This window comes from Littorina saxatilis, linkage group LG14, assembly GCF_037325665.1.
Source record: "Littorina saxatilis isolate snail1 linkage group LG14, US_GU_Lsax_2.0, whole genome shotgun sequence".
Lineage (NCBI taxonomy): Eukaryota > Metazoa > Mollusca > Gastropoda > Littorinimorpha > Littorinidae > Littorina > Littorina saxatilis.
In genome coordinates, this window is record NC_090258.1 from 19,434,599 (window position 1) to 19,454,995 (window position 20,397).

At 41.1% G+C, this 20,397-nt stretch overlaps 1 protein-coding gene across 1 annotated transcript; it reads right to left on the reverse strand.

The window, feature by feature from the left end:
• Nucleotides 1-5,837: 5,837 nt before the first annotated feature.
• On the reverse strand, nucleotides 5,838-17,072 carry LOC138947306 (uncharacterized). Its single transcript, XM_070318757.1, has 3 exons — nucleotides 16,937-17,072; nucleotides 12,783-12,905; nucleotides 5,838-9,414 (listed from the first exon to the last, which is right to left on the reverse strand). Exons 1-3 carry the CDS (start codon nucleotides 17,013-17,015, stop codon nucleotides 9,245-9,247), a joined length of 372 nt encoding a protein of 123 aa, XP_070174858.1. The 5' UTR covers nucleotides 17,016-17,072; the 3' UTR covers nucleotides 5,838-9,244.
• Nucleotides 17,073-20,397: the final 3,325 nt, after the last annotated feature.

The window sequence follows — 20,397 nt, forward strand, 5'->3', positions numbered from 1 at the left end:
CACACACACACACCTCGATCGGACGGCTATTTTGTAAAAGTATGTATGTAGATAAACGTATAGTGCTGAGATTGTCTCTCTCAATTCACATTTGTCCTGGTCTAAACCCGGCAAGCACACATTTTATTTTCAAATTTTGACTAACACAGGCTACCATACTTTTTACCTTTTCCTTGTTCTAACATTCATCCAGGGTTTTCCAACACCAGACCAGAAGAACATTTGAAGGGAGATAAGAAGGTAGACGAACCTTCAACATAAACTGTTTTATCTTTCCTTGCCGGCCCCTCACGTTTTTAGCGAAAAGCCAGGCGTCTTACTTTATTTTTGTATGTGCAAGATATGTTGATGGCGCAATAAGATAATTTCCATTTGTTACATTTTTTTTTCAGACTGAAGATTATAATGAAAGATGAGGAAAATGCTGAAAGCAGCAGATTTTGAAATTATGTGCAGAAGAAGCCCCCGCTTGCCTCACCCCCCACCCCACCCCCCTCTCGGCATCCCGTCGCTATCATCCCTCTCCCTCCTTCGTCTTACTGCACCCCCCTACGCGGCCATATAACTCCCTTTCTTGTCGGCTTTGACAGAGTGTCTTTTACTGACGGCTGTGTTACCTCAATATTGTAAGACTCCCTTCTTCTTCTGCGTTCGTGGGCTGAAACTCCCACGTACACTCGTGTTTTTTGCACGAGTGGAATTTTACGTGTATGACCGTTTTTTTCCCCGCCATTTAGGCAGCCATACGCCGTTTTCGGAGGAAGCATGCTGGGTATTTTCGTGTTTCTATAACCCACCGAACTCTGACATGGATTACAGGATCTTTTTCGTGCGCACTTGGTCTTGTGCTTGCGTGTACACACGGGGGTATTCGGACACCGAGGAGAGTCTGCACACAAAGTTGACTCTGAGAAATAAATCTCTCGCCGAACGTGGGGACGAACTCACGCTGACAGCGGCCAACTCAGGATACAAATCCAGCGCGCTACCGACTGAGCTACATCCCCGCCCCTTAACACTCCCTTCAGTTTCCCTGATTTTCTCAGATTTCAGATCTTAAACAGAGCGGGGTTCCCTTGTACCACTGAGGGTCGTTGTAAAGCGTAACAACTCATTGTGTGTATCTTGGTGTGTGTGTGTGTGTGTGTGTCCCTGTGTGTGTGTGTGTGTGTGTCCCTGTGTGTGTGCGTGTGTCACGTGTGTGTGTGTGTGTGCGTGTGTGTGTGTGCGTGTGTGTGTGTGTGTCCCTGTGTGTGTGTGTGTGTTTGTCCCTGTGTGTGTCCCTGTGTGTGTCCCTGTGTGTGTGTGTGTGTGTGTGTGTGTGTGTGTGTGTGTGTGTGTGTGTGTACACGACGGTGCTAACGCGCACTGGTGTCTCTATACATATTCTGAAAATGTAACAGCAGTACTTAGACTAAAATGATTTATGAGGGAACAGTGTTATATCCAAAAATTACTCTGTTTCCAAATGTAGGTCAGTTGCTGACACTAAATAATCATTCCGCCCATGTATGCCAAATACCGTAAAGGTACCTCCAGGACGCCCGACACCTTGCCTCCAGCATTTTCTTAAAGACTCACGTGTGCACTGGCAATGCGGCGATGTTGTTCAGCCTTATCTTTGCATTAGTGCAGAAAGGACACGGCTCCTAGGTTATGTGAAGTCTTATATCGCGCGCGTATCTCCAGACTCGGACTCGGACTCAAGGCGCAGGGATCTATTTATGCCGTGTGAGATGGATTTTTTTTACACAATACACTGATCACGCATTCACATCGACCAGCAGATCGCAGCCATTTCGGCGCATATCCTACTTTTCACGGCCTATTATTCCAAGTCACACGGGTATTTTGGTGGACATTTTTTATATATGCCTATACAATTTTGCCAGGAAAGACCCTTTTGTCAATCGTGGGATCTTTAACGTGCAGACCCCAATGTAGTGTACACGAAGGGACCTCGGTTTTTCGTCTCATCCGAAAGACTGTGTGTGTGTGTGTGTGTGTGTGTGTGTGTGTGTGTGTGTGTGTGTGGGTGTGTGTGTGTGTCCCTGTGTGTGTGCGTGTGTGTCCCTGTGTGTGTCCCTGTGTGACAGTGTGTGTGTGTGAGACCCTGTGTGTGTCACAGTCCATGTGTGTGTGTGTGTGTGTGTGTGTGTGTGTGTGTGTGTGCACACGACGGTGCTAACGCGCACTGGTGTCTCTATAAATATTCTGAAAATGTAACAGCAGTACTTAGACTAAAATGATTTATGAGGGAACAGTACGTGTTATATCCAAAAATTACTCTGTTTCCAAATGTAGGTCAGTTGCTGACACTAAATAATCATTCCGCCCATGTATGCCAAATACCTCCAGGACGCCCGACACCTTGCACCAGCGTTTTCTTAATTAAAGACTCACATGTGCACTGGCAATGCTTACGATGTTGAGTCAGTCTTATCTTTGCATTAGTGCAGGAAGGACGCGGCTCCTAGGTTCATCGGCTTAGACTGACTGACACACACAACTGTGTCAACAGCTTCAAACCTTGTCAGCGCAGAGACATGTTTGATAAGTGAATTGATGTTTCACACTTTGGCGACACTGGTGTTTGTTAAGAAATTAACTGATTCATTACTATGAAATAAAGACATCAATGTTGATGCTAGTTATGTGTCCAAATAGAAGGATGATCTTGAACCTTCTCATGTAATGAAGCTTGGTCAGTTCTGTGATGATCGGAGTTGATTCTTTCGCCATCTTCCCCCCTCTCTCTCTCTCACACAGTCTGTGTGTGTGTGTGTGTGTGTGTGTGTGTGTGTGTGTGTCTGTGTGTGTGTGTGTGTGTGTGTCTGTGTGTGTGTGTGTGTATGCCGAGGCCTGAAAACTTACGAGATATGGAGACGCTCAATGCAAGGGAAACAATCCTAACAAATAGACGACGGTATGTGATGCTGTTATCTCCCTTGTATGCAGTGTGGACGGACGTTCCGTTTCAGTCATACTGACTGCATATTGCACACAGACTGTGTGCAGGGCCGGACCAAGTTCGTTTGAGGGGGGGGGGGGGGTTCCAACTGAAGGCAGGGGTCCAAAGTCCACTTTTTTGTTTCTCTGAGAGGTACATTGGATGGCCGGGGGGGGGGGGGGGGGTTCCGGAACCCCAGGAACCCCCCCCCCCCCCCCAGATCCGGCCCTGTGTGTGTGTGTGCGTGTGTGTGTATGTTATATCATAGTAAGGATTAACGACTGCTAAGATCTATATATTTTCGGACGAGATATTTAAAACAAGCCATACATTCTGGTATGTCAACAGTACAAACAACACATTTTATTGTCTGTATACATAAATACGTAGATACATAAGAACAAGTCGCGTAAGGCGAAAATACAACATTTAGTCAAGCTGTCGAACTCACAGAATGAAACTGAACGCAATGCAATTTTTCAGCAAGACCGTATTTTCGTAGCATCGTAAGTCCACCGCTCGTGGCAAGGGCAGTGAAATTGACAAGAAGAGCGGGGTAGTAGTTGCGCTGAGAAGGATAGCACGCTTTTCTGTACCTCTCTTCGTTTTAACTTTCTGAGCGTGTTTTTAATCCAAACATATCATATCTATATGTTTTTTGAATCAGGAACCGACAAGGAATAAGATGAAAGTGTTTTTAAATTGATTTCGAAAATTTAATTTTGATCATAATTTTTATATTTTTAATTTTCAGAGCTTGTTTTTAATCCAAATATAACATATTTATATGTTTTTGGAATCAGAAAATGATGAAGAATAAGATGAACGTAAATTTGGATCGTTTCATAAAAAAATATTTTTTTTACAATTTTCAGATTTTTAATGACCAAAGTCATCAATTAACTTTTAAGCCACCAAGCTGAAATGCAATACCGAAGTCCGGCCTTCGTCGAAGATTGCTTGTCCAAAATTTCAATCAATTTGATTGAAAAATGAGGGTGTGACAGTGCTGCTTCAACTTTTACAAAAAGCCGGATATGGCGTCATCAAAGGTATTTATCGAGAAAAAAAAAGCGTCCGGGGATATCATTCCCAGGAACTCTCATGTCAAATTTCATAAAGATCGGTCCAGTAGTTTGGTCTGAATCGCTCTACACACACACACGCACAGACACACACAGACACACACACACAGACACACACACACACACACACACACACAAACATACACCACGACCCTCGTCTCGATTCCCCCTATATGTTAAAAAATTTAGTTAAAACTTGACTAAATGTAAAAAGAGGAAAATCCACACACACACACAATCAATAGAAAAGAATGTGGAATTTATCACCACAAAATATATAAATCTTATCAGAATGGCTGTCGTTTACGTGATATTTCATTACATGCATACATTGTGCTCTATTGCAAAGCATTCGGTTTAGAAGCATTTGTTCAATTAGTACATTCGTCCACAGCTGATCAGGTGAGGATCTCAATCTTCCGCGGGAAAAACACTCCAATGCTCTGCATTTCTACATTATCTTTGGTTTAAACATAAGTTTATTTTAACAAAGATTACAATCATGACATGTATACAAAGTTCACAGAAACAGCAACAAGCTAGAAGCTTATAGTGGTGTTCCTGCATGACAGTACAACATAAGGCGGTAACGGCTGAAAAATTTGTCTCAATAAACCAAATCTATTAATACATTATCTTTGACCCCCTCTGTCTGTCTGTCTGTCTGTCTGTCTGTCTGTCTGTATATCAATCTATCTGTCTGCTTGTCTGCTTGTCTGTCTGTCTGTCTGTCTGTATTTTCTAGTTACATCCGTTGATCATAAAAATACAATGATTTAAACCCCAGAAGTACAATGTACTTCTTAGGCTGAAAGGACGATACAAAAGTACAGGTTAGAAATATAATCTTCTAAGCTCAAAACGGCTTTTGAATCATGTGTCACAGGCGTAATATCAAACGCAATGGATTCCTCCATTGAATATAGTTAACGGAGGTCATTGGAATTTACTTTGCATTTTGCAATTTTTCGCTATCGCCTATTGTTCAAATTTACTGTAAGAATTTACAAGAATGGCGGGCAGCAAGTAAAACATGATATGTGACCCTCCACCACGAAATGAGTCGCATGTCACCTGGCGCGGTTCTGCGCTGAGCTTCATATAAGTCCGGGGAGTGTCTGGTAACAGTGCGTGGGTCACCTTAGTCACAGGCTTATAACTCGAACAGTTTTTGCTCTTTTCTAAAACGGTTTTCACCACTGGATAGAGCATAAAAAACTCTTTATGAAAATGTAAAAATATGAAAATCATGCAAAGGTGATATGTGACTCATTCCGTGGTGGAGGGTCACATATGTGACCCAGTTTCACGAAACCAGGGATAACCGCTATTTTTAGCAAATTGAGCTATTAGCATATCCATATTCTTCACATCATTCCTTTTAAATTGATATACGTTTTATGCATGTAGCTTCAAAACTCACTGAGATATGGGGTCTCAAAGTATAGAACGGTCCCGGCGGCCATTTTAAGAAAAGAGCCTTCAAAGGAGAAGCACAATCAAATACAATATTTCCTTAGCAACCATGCTTCTATTGTAATGAAAATGTACAGGAACACAGTAAAGTAACTTCATTTTAGTTTCCAATCATCATTTTTATCAAATCTAGCTAACATTTATATTTTAGGGGGTAAAAAGTGGTAAGAAAAATTGTCAGAAGTAAGGGCCTTGGTGTTGTTCTTCCTTCCCCCTGACTGATAACAAAATTACTGACGCATGAAACGTTTTAACTGCAAGAATTAAAATAAAAAACAACAAAACACAACACAATGACGCGAGATGCAATGTGATCGAAAAATAAGGGCGTGACATTGTCGCCACAACTTCACAAAAAGCCGGATATGACGTCATCAAAGACATTTATCGAAAAAAAGGAAAAATGGTCCGCGGATATCATTTAGAAGAATTTGCACAGTTTCAGGAAGATCGGTCCAGTAGTTTTCTCGCAATCGTTCCACACATACACACACACACCGCTACCCTCGTATTGATTCCAAGTCTATGTTAAAACATTCAGACAAAACTTGACAATGTAAAAAATCAACAACAAAAAAAGACTCAGGACTCAGGAATGTTTTATTTTAGGCCATAGCCCATAAATAGGGTGATGCACAATTACAAATAGAAATGCATAGAAAACATGTTAGGCGTACAGGCAATCTGCTTTGACGGGTCAATCATACATAATACTCATATCAAAACTGGAACTCCTCCATGCACTTGCACTCTCATGTGCACTGTACTGATTTACAATCACCCGCACCTACACAAAGTGACCATCCCCTAATTATATACATATACATATAAATATATACGTGTGAACAAATTCATCTGACGAAAACACTGCTTTTCCTTGACAGGAACGTAATATAACTGTACACTTCCCACAGCTCAACCCAAAACAACTTCTTTTTGTTTTTTGGCCTTAAAAATAAAAATGGCTAAGCTCTTCACATGTTTAGAATTTTGTACCTGTGCACGTCCTAGATACTGGGAAATACTATGGGTTGTCAACTTTGAATGACTGTCACAATATCTCTGAGCAATGGATGACAAAGGGGATGCTTTGATGTCAAAGGGGATGGATTTGACTTACTGTAACAACCAGTTTGGGTTTCCAAACATTGCTGTGGGTTTTAAACGATTTAATTTTTAGCCAAAATGCCCCCAAAACAGCACCTAAAACTGGGACAAAAATACACCAGTCTGTGTTGCAGCTGTACATAATGGAGAATAAAGCTCTGTGAATTTTATTGTGATGTTTATGGGTCAGCTGAAGGATTATTCTCGACAAACACACTCAAGAATTACATCTATTTTTCTTCTTCTGGGAGTTTGATCGGCAAAGAAAACACGTAATCGTGGGTTACCGTCGTTTCCGGTTTCAACTTCATCAAAAAATGCGATCTGCTGAACAAAGGAAACCTCAAAGTTATTCAAAGTCATTATTTATTTATTTCAACAACATTTAGGTTTTCAAAACACAGCACTACGGTAGGAAACAAATTTATTTCAGCTTATAATCGCGCTTGAATGTACCCCACCCTTGTTTCGTTTCCATCTGTAATGCACGAAAGCATGGCCACAGCAGACGACAAATCCCGCATTGCCTATCACACACGCGTTGTGAGATCGCGGGAACACCGTGGAAAGTTCCATTCATGACGTTTGACCCGGTCATGTGAATAGACAATGAGAATTTATCCACCCAATCGTATTCGTTTCCGGTTTTTGAGACGTAACTCACGACAGACCACGCTGTATCTTCACTGTTTGAGACCTGTAAAATCTTTTTTGACAATTGTAGCATATATTCATCGACGAATTTTGCGATATTTTGCTGATTAAAGCTTGATCTGGTGCAAAGTTTGAGCAGCACATGTGTTCTCATGATCGGCGCCATTATGAAATTTTCGATTCTTCTGCAACGCACGATCGACAATCGATTAATTCTCTCATTTAGGATTGTCGCTTATGGAAACTTGAAAATTTCAAACTTTCATGTATGCATAGTTATTTATCTATGTAGTCCACATGCAATAATCAAGTTTTAGTTCTTTTCTTTTGAAATAAAAGACATTACGAACTATGGTTTCCATGAAACTCACGACAGTATTATCTCTATACACATAAACCCAGTGAGCACAGATCGAAAACTTTTTGCTCACTTAAATCTTTCTATCATGTATTAAAACCCAAAAGGGTGCCCAAAAGGCTAGTTGCTACATTTGACCTACAAAAAAAACTTTTGCGCCTGGAAATTGCGTGGGTTACGGTTTCCACTTTCTACTTCGATCTAGTTAACTTATGGAAACTTGTTATTTCAAACTTTCATGTTTGCATATTTATTTATCAATGTTGTCCACATGCAAATTGCAATAATCAAGTTTTAGTTCTTTTCTTTGGAAATAAAAGACATTACAAACTATGGTTTCCATGTAACTCACGACAGTATTATCTCTATACACATAAACCCAGTCAGCACAGATCGAAAACTTTTTGCTCACTTAAATCTTTCTATCATGTATTAAAACCCAAAAGGGTGCCCAAAAGGCTAGTTGCTACATTTGACCTACAAGAAAAACTTTTGCACCTGGAAATTGCGTGGGTTACGGTTTCCACTTTCTACTTCGATCTAGTTAACTTATGGAAACTTGTAATTTCAAACTTTCATGTTTGCATATTTATTTATCAATGTTGTCCACATGCCACATGCAATAACTGAGCTAAAGTTCTTTCCTGTGGGATATTGAAGCCTAAAGTGGAAACCATGTAACCCACGACATAGAGCGTACTGCATGTGTCTAATTGTCATTTCTAAAGAAACCCCGATATGAAAGGTCCTCTCTTTGACAGAAAAAGATACAGGCATGTCTTTTGCACTTAAAAAAGAGTATTTCACTCAATTCAGTCCTACTTTTTTTCCTGGTGTCCATGTCCCATAGTTGTGACCCAGTATCTAGGATGTGCACAACTGTACAAGTATTGACAACCTGAATCTACATGGTATTCTACAATATTTATCAGGAATAAACTCTGCACGCAAGTCTTCATATGCTGGACAAAACCGCAACACGGTGGCCTAGTGGTAAGCCGTCCGACCAGTGAGCGGGAGGTCGTGGGTTCGAACCCCGGCCGGGTCATACCTAAGACTTTAAAATTGGCAATCTAGTGGCTGCTCCCCCATTATGGCATTATGGGGTTAGTGGTCCGGTGTCAGAATAATGTGACTGGGTGAGACATGAAGCCTGTGCTGCGACTTCTGTCTTGTGTGTGGCGCACGTTAAATGTCAAAGCAGCACCGCCCTGATATCACCCTTCGTGGTGGACTGGGCGTTAAGCAAACAAACAAACAAACAAACAAACAAACAAAAAATTCAAATTCGAAAACTGGCAAGGGCTTTAACAAGATACCTGTTTACATCGGATCTTAAAATACAATTAATGTCGACTTATAATTTCTGTAAACTTCAAATCTGTCACGGTTTGCCAAGTGACTGGACCAATCTTGAATATTACAATCGATTAGACGTTGCCTGAATGTTCGCACAAACAAAGGAATTGACTGCACCCCTTGATATTCCCATACAAATCCAAATCCATATCTGTACAAACACATGCGAATATTGGTGGCCCAGACAAAAACATGAAAGTCAGGGATTGTTTGAGAAGCCTGGTGCGGAGTATTGTCGTTGTCTGGAGTGTCCACCTAGATGTGCCCGTACACGTTGTCAGAAGACCCGCGGCGGTTCTGCAGTGCGGACTGGAGATGGAACACCGGGTGGTCTTCAGCTGGGAGATGGATCACCGGGTTGTCTTCGGCTGCCCTCTGCCTGGCATTGCCACGTGACAGCACAACCAGAACCCTGGAACATTTGCCTGTCAGCATAGGACTGCTATTTAGTATAGCTACACACTTTTCCTAAACCGGCACAGTTGGCCTTGTGGTAAGGCGTCCGCCCCGTGATCGGGAGGTCGTGGGTTCGAACCCCGACCTAAGACTTTAAAATTGGCAATCTAGTGGCTGCTCCGCCTGGCGTCTGGCATTATGGGGTTAGTGCTAGGACTGGTTGGTCCGGTGTCAGAATAATGTGACTGGGTGAGACATGAAGCCTGTGCTGCGACTTCTGTCTTGTGTGTGGCGCACGTTATATGTCAAAGCAGCACCGCCCTGATATGGCTCTTCGTAGTCGGCTGGGCGTTAAGCAAACAAAAAAAAGAAGAAAAAAACCCCACTTTTCCTAGAATATATGTATTGTTGCTGATTAGTATAAAGTCTTCTCTTTATGTCACCGTACTTATTTTGATGGTCATGAATTCGGGTAAAGGGTATTTTCTTTCCCATCTTGTAAATGATAACAGATTCACCAAGGTTTGTACATGAGATCCGAGCAGGAATTCACATGACCAAGAAAAGCAAATCAGCAGCTTGGCTGCTTCGTGTGCAGAGTGTGCTGAATGAATGTAAATGGCGCTTTTGTCAGTCATTCAACACAGGAAGCAGATACGCTGTTGAGTTTGGGTTTAATCAATCAATCAATCAATCAATCAATCAATCAATATGAAGCTTATATAGCGCGTATTCCGTGGGTACAGTTCTAAGCGCTTGTCGAAGAGTTGTCAACACAGGACTAACAAAGAAACTAACATCTACAGACGGACACGAACCCTATCACACACTAGCAAACCCTGATAAACATACAACAAACAACTGTTTAACAACAATGTACACATCAATAGCTAGGTCCAAACAAAATAATATTAAACACAAAGAAAACACCTCTCACAGAGCACAGCACAAGAATGTCTTTTGGGGCACAACACATCACGTCGAACATGAAAGTCGCAGCCAGCTACGGGAAGAACTGAGTCTTCAACCTACTCTTGAACGCGTCAAGAGAGGGGCTCTGGCGAAGCTCAAGCGGAATTTAAGCTCAATCTGACAGCTTCTCTAAGTTAAAGTGCAACACATTTAGTGACTGGTTGCTCGTTGTGCGAAGTGGGGATTTTGCGGTCATTAATGTTGAAAATGCAAACGGTGGCATTTTACGAAAAGTTTTAATTCACCACGGGAAGCAGTTGATGTTTGGTATGTGACCAAGTGACAGGTTGGCTTTATCAGCCTGTCCAGACCGCAGACGGTGCGCCGAAATGTTTTAACGAGAAGAAGTGTGCTTTTACTCATAACTAAGCTACTCACAACAAGTTAAGGATCACTTGCACACAAATTCATAACTTGCCAAATAAGAAAGCCAATGTGTTGGTATTTGGCAAACGTTTAATTCAATGCTTTAGTGATAACGATACAACATTTCCTTCAATTATGAGCAATCGTTTGGTCTGTACATTTTATCAAAGTGTGTACGTATCGAAATTTAATTTCACAAAGTCGTTGAAATCACAAGACATATGGCATTCAGATGCTCCCAAAAGTTCAGTAATGCGTGTAACCGCCCTGGCTGTTCTGGCACTCGACGCAGCGAGTCCTCATAGAGTTGACCAGGGGGGTGAAGATCCTCTGTGGAAGCGCCTGCCACTCAGCCTGCAGCATCTGGTAGAGGTGCTGGACATCCCTGGGAGGGGGGTGGTTGCTCCTCACTTTGTGATCCAACTCATCCCAGAGGTTCTCAATCGGGTTCAGATCGGGACTGCATGCTGGCCACTCCATTCTGTTGACTCCAGACTGCTGCAGGAAGTCGTTGACCACCCTTGCCCTGTGGGGGCGAGCGTTGTCATCCTGGTAGACAGACTGCGGTCCCATCTGCTGCAGTGTAGGCACAGCCAGCGGTCGAAGGATCTCATACCGGTATTGGAGGCCAGTCAGTTTACCCTGTACATGAAACAAGGGTGTTCTGTGATGAAGGCTGAAGGCCCCCCAGACCATTACAGAGCCTCCACCAAAGGCCACCTTTTCTTGGACAGTGGCGTCAATGTAGCATTCCCCTTGGCGCCTCCAGACCCTCAGTCGGTCGTCGTTGTGGTTCAGGGTGAAGCGTGATTCATCACTGAACAGGACCTGGGACCATTGCTGACGTGTCCACCTCACGTGACGTCTGCAGAAGGCGCGGCGTGCTGCCCTTTGGGCTGGAATTAAGCGTGACTGGGCGACGAGAACGGAGGTTAAACCCATGAAGGCGATTGCGTATGGTCTGCTGGCTGATGTTGGTGTTAGAAGCCACCCTCAGCTGCCTTCGAATAATGCTGGAAGAGGCTGTTCTTGTTTGCAAGGCTAGTCGTTCAATGAGACAATCTTCACGTGGAGTTGTCTTCTTTGGTCGCCCAGGTCTGCGCCTTTCCTGGACCCTCCCAGTGACTGTGAAACGTTGAATCAGTCTGACAATGACTAAGATGGACACGTGAAGTCGCCTGGCCACTTCTCGCTTGGGGACACTATCTTGGAACCATGCAACAGCTCGTCCCCTCTCAAACTCGTTCAATTTTCGTCGTGGAAGCATTATCAGATAATGCCTAATACTGGTGGAATGTCTTCTCAAAAAGCCAAGCAAGTGACAGCATCTCATATATAAACGGCAGTGCTTGCACGTGCATCATGGTTTTTCCACGTGGCTTGTGCAATGTGTTCGGGCTGAACGGTCCAAAACAAGGTCCTTTTTCGCAAGTTTCCGCTTTTTCTTTTGCAACCAAGCTCAGTAGTAGAGAATCCCGTGCAATTTTCCCACTAACACAACATCGCCCACTTACAACTGAACAAGAATTCATAACAATTTGGTTTGACTGAGAAATAAATAACAGTAGCTAACTTATTTTATTGAGCACCTGTTTTCTCATAGTAATCCTTAACTTTTTGTAAGTAGTGTAGTTAGTGCTTTGCATATGAATCAAGGGAGAATAACGCGCTTGTCAAAGTACGGTGTTGGGGTCCTGATTTGGCCTATTTGGTCCGCTGGACCCAAAATGCAACAACTAACTAAAGTACGGTGTTCCACAGATTCTGACCGCATAGAGAACGTTCCTTTAGCACCGAGATCCCAACAAAAATATGAATGAACAATCAATGAATTAAAGAACAAACAAAGTACTAGGTATGAGCAAACGAAGAAAGGAACAAAAAAAACACGGCCAAAACGAACGACTAAACGCACAACCGATTGAATGAAATGATAGATTGATTGAGTGCGTGAGTGAGTGAGTGAGTGAGTGAGTGAGTCATTGATTGATTGGTGTATTGATTGATTGAATGGATGAATGAATGCCGAATGGACGAATGAAGCACACATTGTGCTTACCTCTAGCTTTGAGAACGATCACGCCCAGAATGAGGAGGCAGGCTAGAACCAACAAGACTGCAGTGAAGGCCATCAGTAAGACAAAGCCAGTGTGCTGGGACCAATGGACTTCTTCAATGCCGTCTGTGTAAATTTTTTGATTAGTGCTTTTGTGAACAAGAAACAATTAACAAGTGGCTCTATCCCATCTCCCCCGCCCCCCCCCCCCCCCCCCTTTCCCCGTCGCGATATAACCTTCGTGGTTGAAAACGACGTTAAACACCAAATAAAGAAAGAACGTGACCGGTTCTCGATCGAGCATTTGTCGACTAGTCGGTTTTCCCGTTCGTATTTGCGTTTTGTACGTTTTCTTGGTCTTATCATTACATTTAGTCGCGATGTTACCTATAGGTCATTAAATGTTCACCAAAGCCGAGGTTACCAAAAAAGAACTGATAATGGGAAATTCTGAGGAAATTCTCCCGCTGGAAGTACTCAATGATTATGCAACTTTAGGATTGTTTCGATTCATTACATCATCCAAAACGTTTGGAATAAAGCAAATCAATAAAATACAAGAATTACGAGTTCAGAAAAGAATACAAATTAAATAATTGCCGTCGAAGAGGATTGAACCCGCGACCACAAAAGTAAGGACTAGCGCATAATCGGGGGCTTTACCAACTGGGCTATTCTGTCGTACTGTAGGCGAGGGAGATTTTAACTTCAAATATTACACTTGAGTGGCGACGACTGACTCGAGTTTCCGAGTCTCTCCGTTCGTATTTGTGTACTGTTCTCTATATCTCGCTGTTCGGGGCTAGTTCAGTTCATAACTTACCCTACGCTCCCGGTCACTGCGTATAAGTTTAGAAACCAATGTCAAGTAGCGATCATTTCAACCCGCGGGGGTACAGTTAACTAACTAAACTTTCCTCCGTCTCTGTCTCTGTCCTCTGTTCCAGCAAGAACACCCCCCGCGGGTTAGGGGGAGTCCCATATTGGTTGGGACGAGAAAGAATTTACCCGATGCTCCCCAGCATGTCGTAAGAGGCGACTAACGGATTCTGTTTATCCTTTTACCCTTGTTAAGTGTTTCTTGTATAGAATATAGTCAATTTTTGTAAAGATTTTAGTCAAGCAGTATGTAAGAAATGTTAAGTCCTTTGTACTGGAAACTTGCATTCTCCCAGTAAGGTAGTATATTGTAGAACGTTGCAAGCCCCTGGAGCAATTTTTTGATTAGTGCTTTTGTGAACAAGAAACAATTAACAAGTGGCTCTATCCCATCCCCCCCCCCCCTTTCCCCGTCGCGATATAACCTTGAACGGTTGAAAACGACGTTAAACACCAAATAAAGAAAGAAAGAAAGCTTTAGATATCGGTTGTTGGATTCGTATATCCCCTTAACCTATTTTGCTGTGGTTCAGATATCCTTTTTTCTCGTTTTTATATTTAGTCAAGTTTTGACTAAATATTTTAACATCGAGGGGGAATCGAAACGAGGGTCGTGGTGTATGTGCGTGTGTCTGTGTGTCTGTGTGTCTGTGTGTGTGTGTGTGTGTGTGTGTAGAGCGATTCAGACTAAACTACTGGACCGATCTTTATGAAATTTGACATGAGAGTTCCTGGGTATGAAATCCCCGAACGTTTTTTTCATTTTTTTGATAAATGTCTTTGATGACGTCATATCCGGCTTTTCGTGAAAGTTGAGGCGGCACTGTCACGCCCTCATTTTTCAACCAAATTGGTTGAAATTTTGGTCAAGTAATCTTCGACGAAGCCCGGACTTCGGTATTGCATTTCAGCTTGGTGGCTTAAAAATTAATTAATGACTTTGGTCATTAAAAATCGGAAAATTGTAAAAAAAAATAAAAATTTATAAAACGATCCAAATTTACGTTTATCTTATTCTCCATCATTTGCTGATTCCAAAAACATATAAATATGTTATATTCTGATTAAAAACAAGCTCTGAAAATTAAATATATAAAAATTATTATCAAAATTAAATTGTCCAAATCAATTTAAAAACACTTTCATCTTATTCCTTGTCGGTTCCTGATTCCAAAAACATATAGATATGATATGTTTGGATTAAAAACACGCTCAGAAAGTTAAAACAAAGAGAGGTACAGAAAAGCGTGCTATCCTTCTTAGCGCAACTACTACCCCGCTCTTCTTGTCAATTTCACTGCCTTTGTCATGAGCGGTGGACTGACGATGCTACGAGTATACGGTCTTGCTGAAAAATGGCATTGCGTTCAGTTTCATTCTGTGAGTTCGACAGCTACATGTACTTGACTAAATATTGTATTTTCGCCTTACGCGACTTGTTACATTTAGTCAAGTTTTGACTAAATGTTTTAACATAGAGGGGGGAATCGAGACGAGGGTCGTGGTGTGTGAGTGTGTGTCTGTCTGCGTGTGTGTGTGTGTGTGTGTCTGTCTGTGTGTGTGTGTGTGTAGAGCGATTCAGACTAAACTACTGGACCGATCTTTATGAAATTTGACATGAGAGTTTCTGGGTTTGATACCCTCAGACGTTTTTTTCATTTTTTTGATAAATGTCTTTGATGACGTCATATTCGGCTTTTCGTGAAAGTTGAGGCGGCACTGTCACGCTCTCATTTTTCAACCAAATTGGTTGAAATTTTGGTCAAGTAATGTTCGACAAAGCGCGGACTTCAGTATTGCATTTCAACTTGGTGGCTTAAAAATTAATTAATGACTTTGGTCATTAAAAATCGGAAAATTGTAAAAAAAAAATTTAATTTATAAAACGATCCAAATTTACGTTCATCTTATTCTCCATCATTTGCTGATTCCAAAAACATATAAATATGTTATATTTGGATTAACAACAAGCTCTGAAAATTAAATATATAAAAATTATTATCAAAAAGTTTTTTTCGAAATCAATTTAAAAACACTTTCTTCTTATTCCTTGTCGGTTCCTGATTCCAAAAACATATAGATATGATATGTTTGGATTAAAAACACGCTCAGAAAGTTAAAACGAAGAGAGGTACAGAAAAGCGTGCTATCCTTCTCAGCGCAACGAATACCCCGCTCTTCTTGTCAATTCCACTGTCACTGCCTTTGCCACGGGCGGTGGAGTGACGATGCTACGAGTATACGGTCTTGCTGCGTTGCGTTGCGTTCAGTTTCATTCTGTGAGTTCGACAGCTACTTGACTAAATGTTGTATTTTCGCCTTACGCGACTTGTTTACATTTAGTCAAGTTTTGACTAAATGTTTTAACATAGAGGGGGAATCGAGACGAGGGTCGTGGTGTGTGTGTGTGTGTGTGTGTGTGTGTGTGTGTGTGTGTGTGTGTGTGTGTGTCTGTGCGTGTGTGTGTGTGTAGAGCGATTGAGAGTAAACTACTGGACCGATCTTTATGAAATTTGACATGAGAGTTCCTGGGTATGATATCCCCGGACGTTTTTTTCATTTTTTCGATAAATGTCTTTGATGACGTCATATCCGACTTTTTGTAAAAGTTGAGGCGGCACTGTCACACCCTCATTTTTCAATCAAATTGATTGAAATTTTGGCCAAGCAATCTTCGATAAAGGCCGGACTTCGGTATTGCATTTCAGCTTGGTGGCTTAAAAATTAATTAATGACTTTGGTCATTAAAAATCTGAAAATTGTAAAAAAAAAAATTTTTTATAAAACGATCCAAATTTACGTTCATCTTATTCTTCATCATTTTCTGATTAAAAAAACATATAAATAGGTTATATTTGGATTAAAAACAAGCTCTGAAAATTAAAAAAAATTAAAATTATGATCAAAATAAAATTTTCGAAATCAATTTAAAAACACTTTCATCTTATTCCTTGTCGGTTCCTGATTCCAAAAACATATAGATATGATATGTTTGGATTAAAAACACGCTCAGAAAGTTAAAACGAAGAGAGGTACAGTAAAGCGTGCTATGAAGCACAGCGCAACCGCTACCGCGCCAAACAGGCTCGTCACTTTCCCTGCCTTTTGCACTAGCGGCGGACTACGTTCAATTTCATTCTGTGAGTTCCACAGCTTGACTAAATGTAGTAATTTAGCCTTACGCGACTTGTTTGTGTTTTGTTTTTGTTGCCAGTCTTGATTAGGTGGTAATCAATAATATACAAGTATGTAAATATGCTGTTTCATACGACATTTACATTTTGTCGAAGAAGCGTTGCTGTGTCTTGCCAAGTTTGACACAGCCAAAGGAAGGCAACAGACCAGCAATGGACGCATCTTCTTCGTCGGACAGGGACACTGAATGCAGAGATATGAATATTAACGTCCTGGTATAGATGGTTACTGCAGTGACTATTTAGGGGAAACGGGATAAATAGCAGGAAGTGCTCTAAAAAAAAGTATATGAGGTCAAATACGTGAACGTCAATTGCGTGGATGAATTCAGGGCTACCATATTGTATTTTATTTTGACCACATGTACATCCAAACGTGTATCGCTCTGCTTTAAGCATACTGCTCTATTGGAATATACACACACTTTTGTTTTATACGCACACAACCTTTGGTCCAATAATATTGGTTGGATGCTTGTTGTTGAAGTTTCTGCATCATTATGGCTATACGTGACCGATTCAATTTTGTTTACTTTCATGGTTTTAAAAACATGTTTCAAGCTGGACGTTTGAGTTTTAGTCAAAAGATCCATTTTAACGATCTCAGAACCTAACGTGGCAGATGTCAATGCCTGTGCTCGTATACCTCCAATAAGATTTAAGCAAATGCATGTTTTTGTTTCGTTTTAGTTTATGCTTTTAGTTGTGTATCATTCTTTTATATAGCTATTCTGATGGACACGTGGGGGAATTCGGGGGCTGTGATTGGATGGTCTCACACATCCCTGTTCCGATCATCAAAGCATAATGCTACGGAAGTCGGCCATTTTTGCCAATATCCAAAAGCATATTGGCAATAACAAAGACGCATGGTTCCGGTTTCTTCCACGTGTATAAAGTACACGCATACCTCGCCAGGTTTGTTTATGTGACAAGTCGACAGACGATGTCATTTGCTTTGTGTGTGTTTTGGTTGTTGCTTAATGTACATGACATACATTACGTGTAAAATCCAGTTCTTTAACAGGCAACAAACCTTGCAAATTTCCAGAAGCTGCAATCTGAAGCGACCTATCTCTGATTCTAGCAGACGATCTCTCCAATGTTTAACACAAAATCAGCAAACTCTCTTGTCACATAGAACGTCCATTGTATAGTGCAATGTTGAGGTGAAGTTACCGGTCTGATACATTTAGTCGTTTCTTCTGAGACAATCCTTGTTCTCTTATCATCTACAGATTTACCGCAGTCTTCACCACGCGAATTCCCAACAGAAGTCAGACTTTCGAACATACAATCTACGTAGGAAAGCATGATACGTCATGACGTCATGTAATTCCTAGCATATTGACGTAATGCTAAACATCCGGTTATTTTGAGTTTTCTCCGTAATACATGTGCATGGGTTTTTCAATATTCGGTTATTTCCGTGGCTTCATGCGAAAAGTAACCATCGTCTGCAATCAACGACATGGACCATTCTGGTACTTGTTGCTGACAAAAACATGATTTTAACACAGAATTTAATGTCAGAATAGCTATATAAACTCGTCGGCATTATTCTTGTCTCGTCTAAATATCAGACCCTATTGCTCCGCTGAAAACACAATAGCTCTTATTATTCCCCCCTCTGCTTCTTTACCTCTGTAAACTTGTAGGGGTAGTTATTTTTCGATAATGACCCAGCAACCAAACAAATAACGACCCAGCAACAGCCTGAATCCTCGATAGTGCAATGGGTTGAGAAGTTGTTCTGTTTCGGTACTACTTTTTGCGACTGAAAAGTTCCGAACGCTCTAATGTACGAAGTATACATCTCTGGAGCAAACAATACAAACATACCGCATTTAAATTAACAACTACAGGCCTGAACACATGAATCTCCATATAAAATCCATGAGTTCGGTTGTTTTCTGAATCTAGATCTGCCGTGCTCAAACGTTCATCAAGTAACTCATACTTTGTCTAGCGACAAGAGTAGTTCCCCTTCTTTTCACTCAGTTTCTCCGACAACAGACAGTGCAATCCGACGGTCAGTTTTCAACACTATTTCATTTAATAAACAGATCACACGCAACCAAATGCACACATCTCATCAATTTAAACAACATAAAGCGGTTTCATACACTATTTTCCCCAGAAAACTGAACTTCATACAGTTTTTAACGTTGGAACACGCCGGTGCAAAAGTTCGTCTACTAGTCCCATTTGACGAAAGAACATTATCCTAAGCGATACCAAAACATATACAGAACACACAATATCTGCCTTTGCCGCCACAGCAGAATAACAGCATATATGTGTACTTGATTTTAGTCCAAAATAGGAAAACTGACAAGAAGTGTTAACAGAATGGAATGATTTGCACGGAACTATACAACCGCGCAATAATCGATCGCCTGCGCAGGTTGACTGGTTGAGTGAATAGGATTCGATCAAACTTTCGCAAAAAACCTCCTCTTTTCTTTGAATAACCGAAGAAAGGAGGAATAAAGAGGTTACACACCTCGTCTCAGTGATTATAAAAAATAATGGTCTCAGTTCGCGGTCATGAAAAAGCTCGCTAAAGCTCGCATTTTTCATGATCCGCTAACTTCGACCATTATTTTTAATAATCACTGAGACTCGGCATGTAACCTCTACATATTTTCCTCTTTCTTTTATTTTTGTTGTGTTCTCAATGTGATAAAAATAGCATGGAAAACGAGAGGAAAATGATGGCGTAAGTTTGTGGTGTGTGTGTGTGTGTGTGTGTGTGTGTGTGCATCGATTCCAAGAAAACGACTTGGTAAATGGCTATACACATTTTTCCTTACAAACGAAATTGCTATAACAGACGCGAAAGTGAGCCAATTGAAATTTTTTTCTCAGGAATTCACAAACGCGTAGGTATGTTATGTTTGCATTGAAAATAAACTCACAAACAACGAAACATCCGTTTAATTCAAATTAGGTCCGCTGTTTACAACATACCTAGACAACCCCGTGCCGGTCGACGGTTTTCGGTCAGCCAGCACTCAGTCTCGGTGAAAACGTTTTGTTTCAGCAATGATGTTAAAGCTGACAATTTGACGAAATGTTTTAATATCGCTTTACACGACTTCATTTTAAGTTGTGCACCTTATTTGTGCTCAGGATGTACATTTGCCGATCTTAAAGCCAAGAAATAAAACTGTGGTGCAGACAATTAAAACACGACGAAAACACCACACACCAACATTATTTTTGTTCATTATCAATCTAAGCATGAAGCAACTGGTCCTAATTGACTCCTATAATGTCACATGTTTTGAGAAATTAGTCCTTTTAGGATTCACTCCTCTATTTCCTTGTCAAGGGCCACAGAGTTCACGTTGAAAATCAAGATGTAGATATGTATGCTAATGCGTGAATGGCTCACACTCAAAATATACAATGACCCTTCTCTTTCCTTACATGAATAACAAGTGACTCCACAAAACGGGAGTTCCCTCTCCAAAGATTGATCAATCGAAGTGTTATATGAAAAAGATCAAAAGGAAGAGAGCTATTTATACAACCACGGG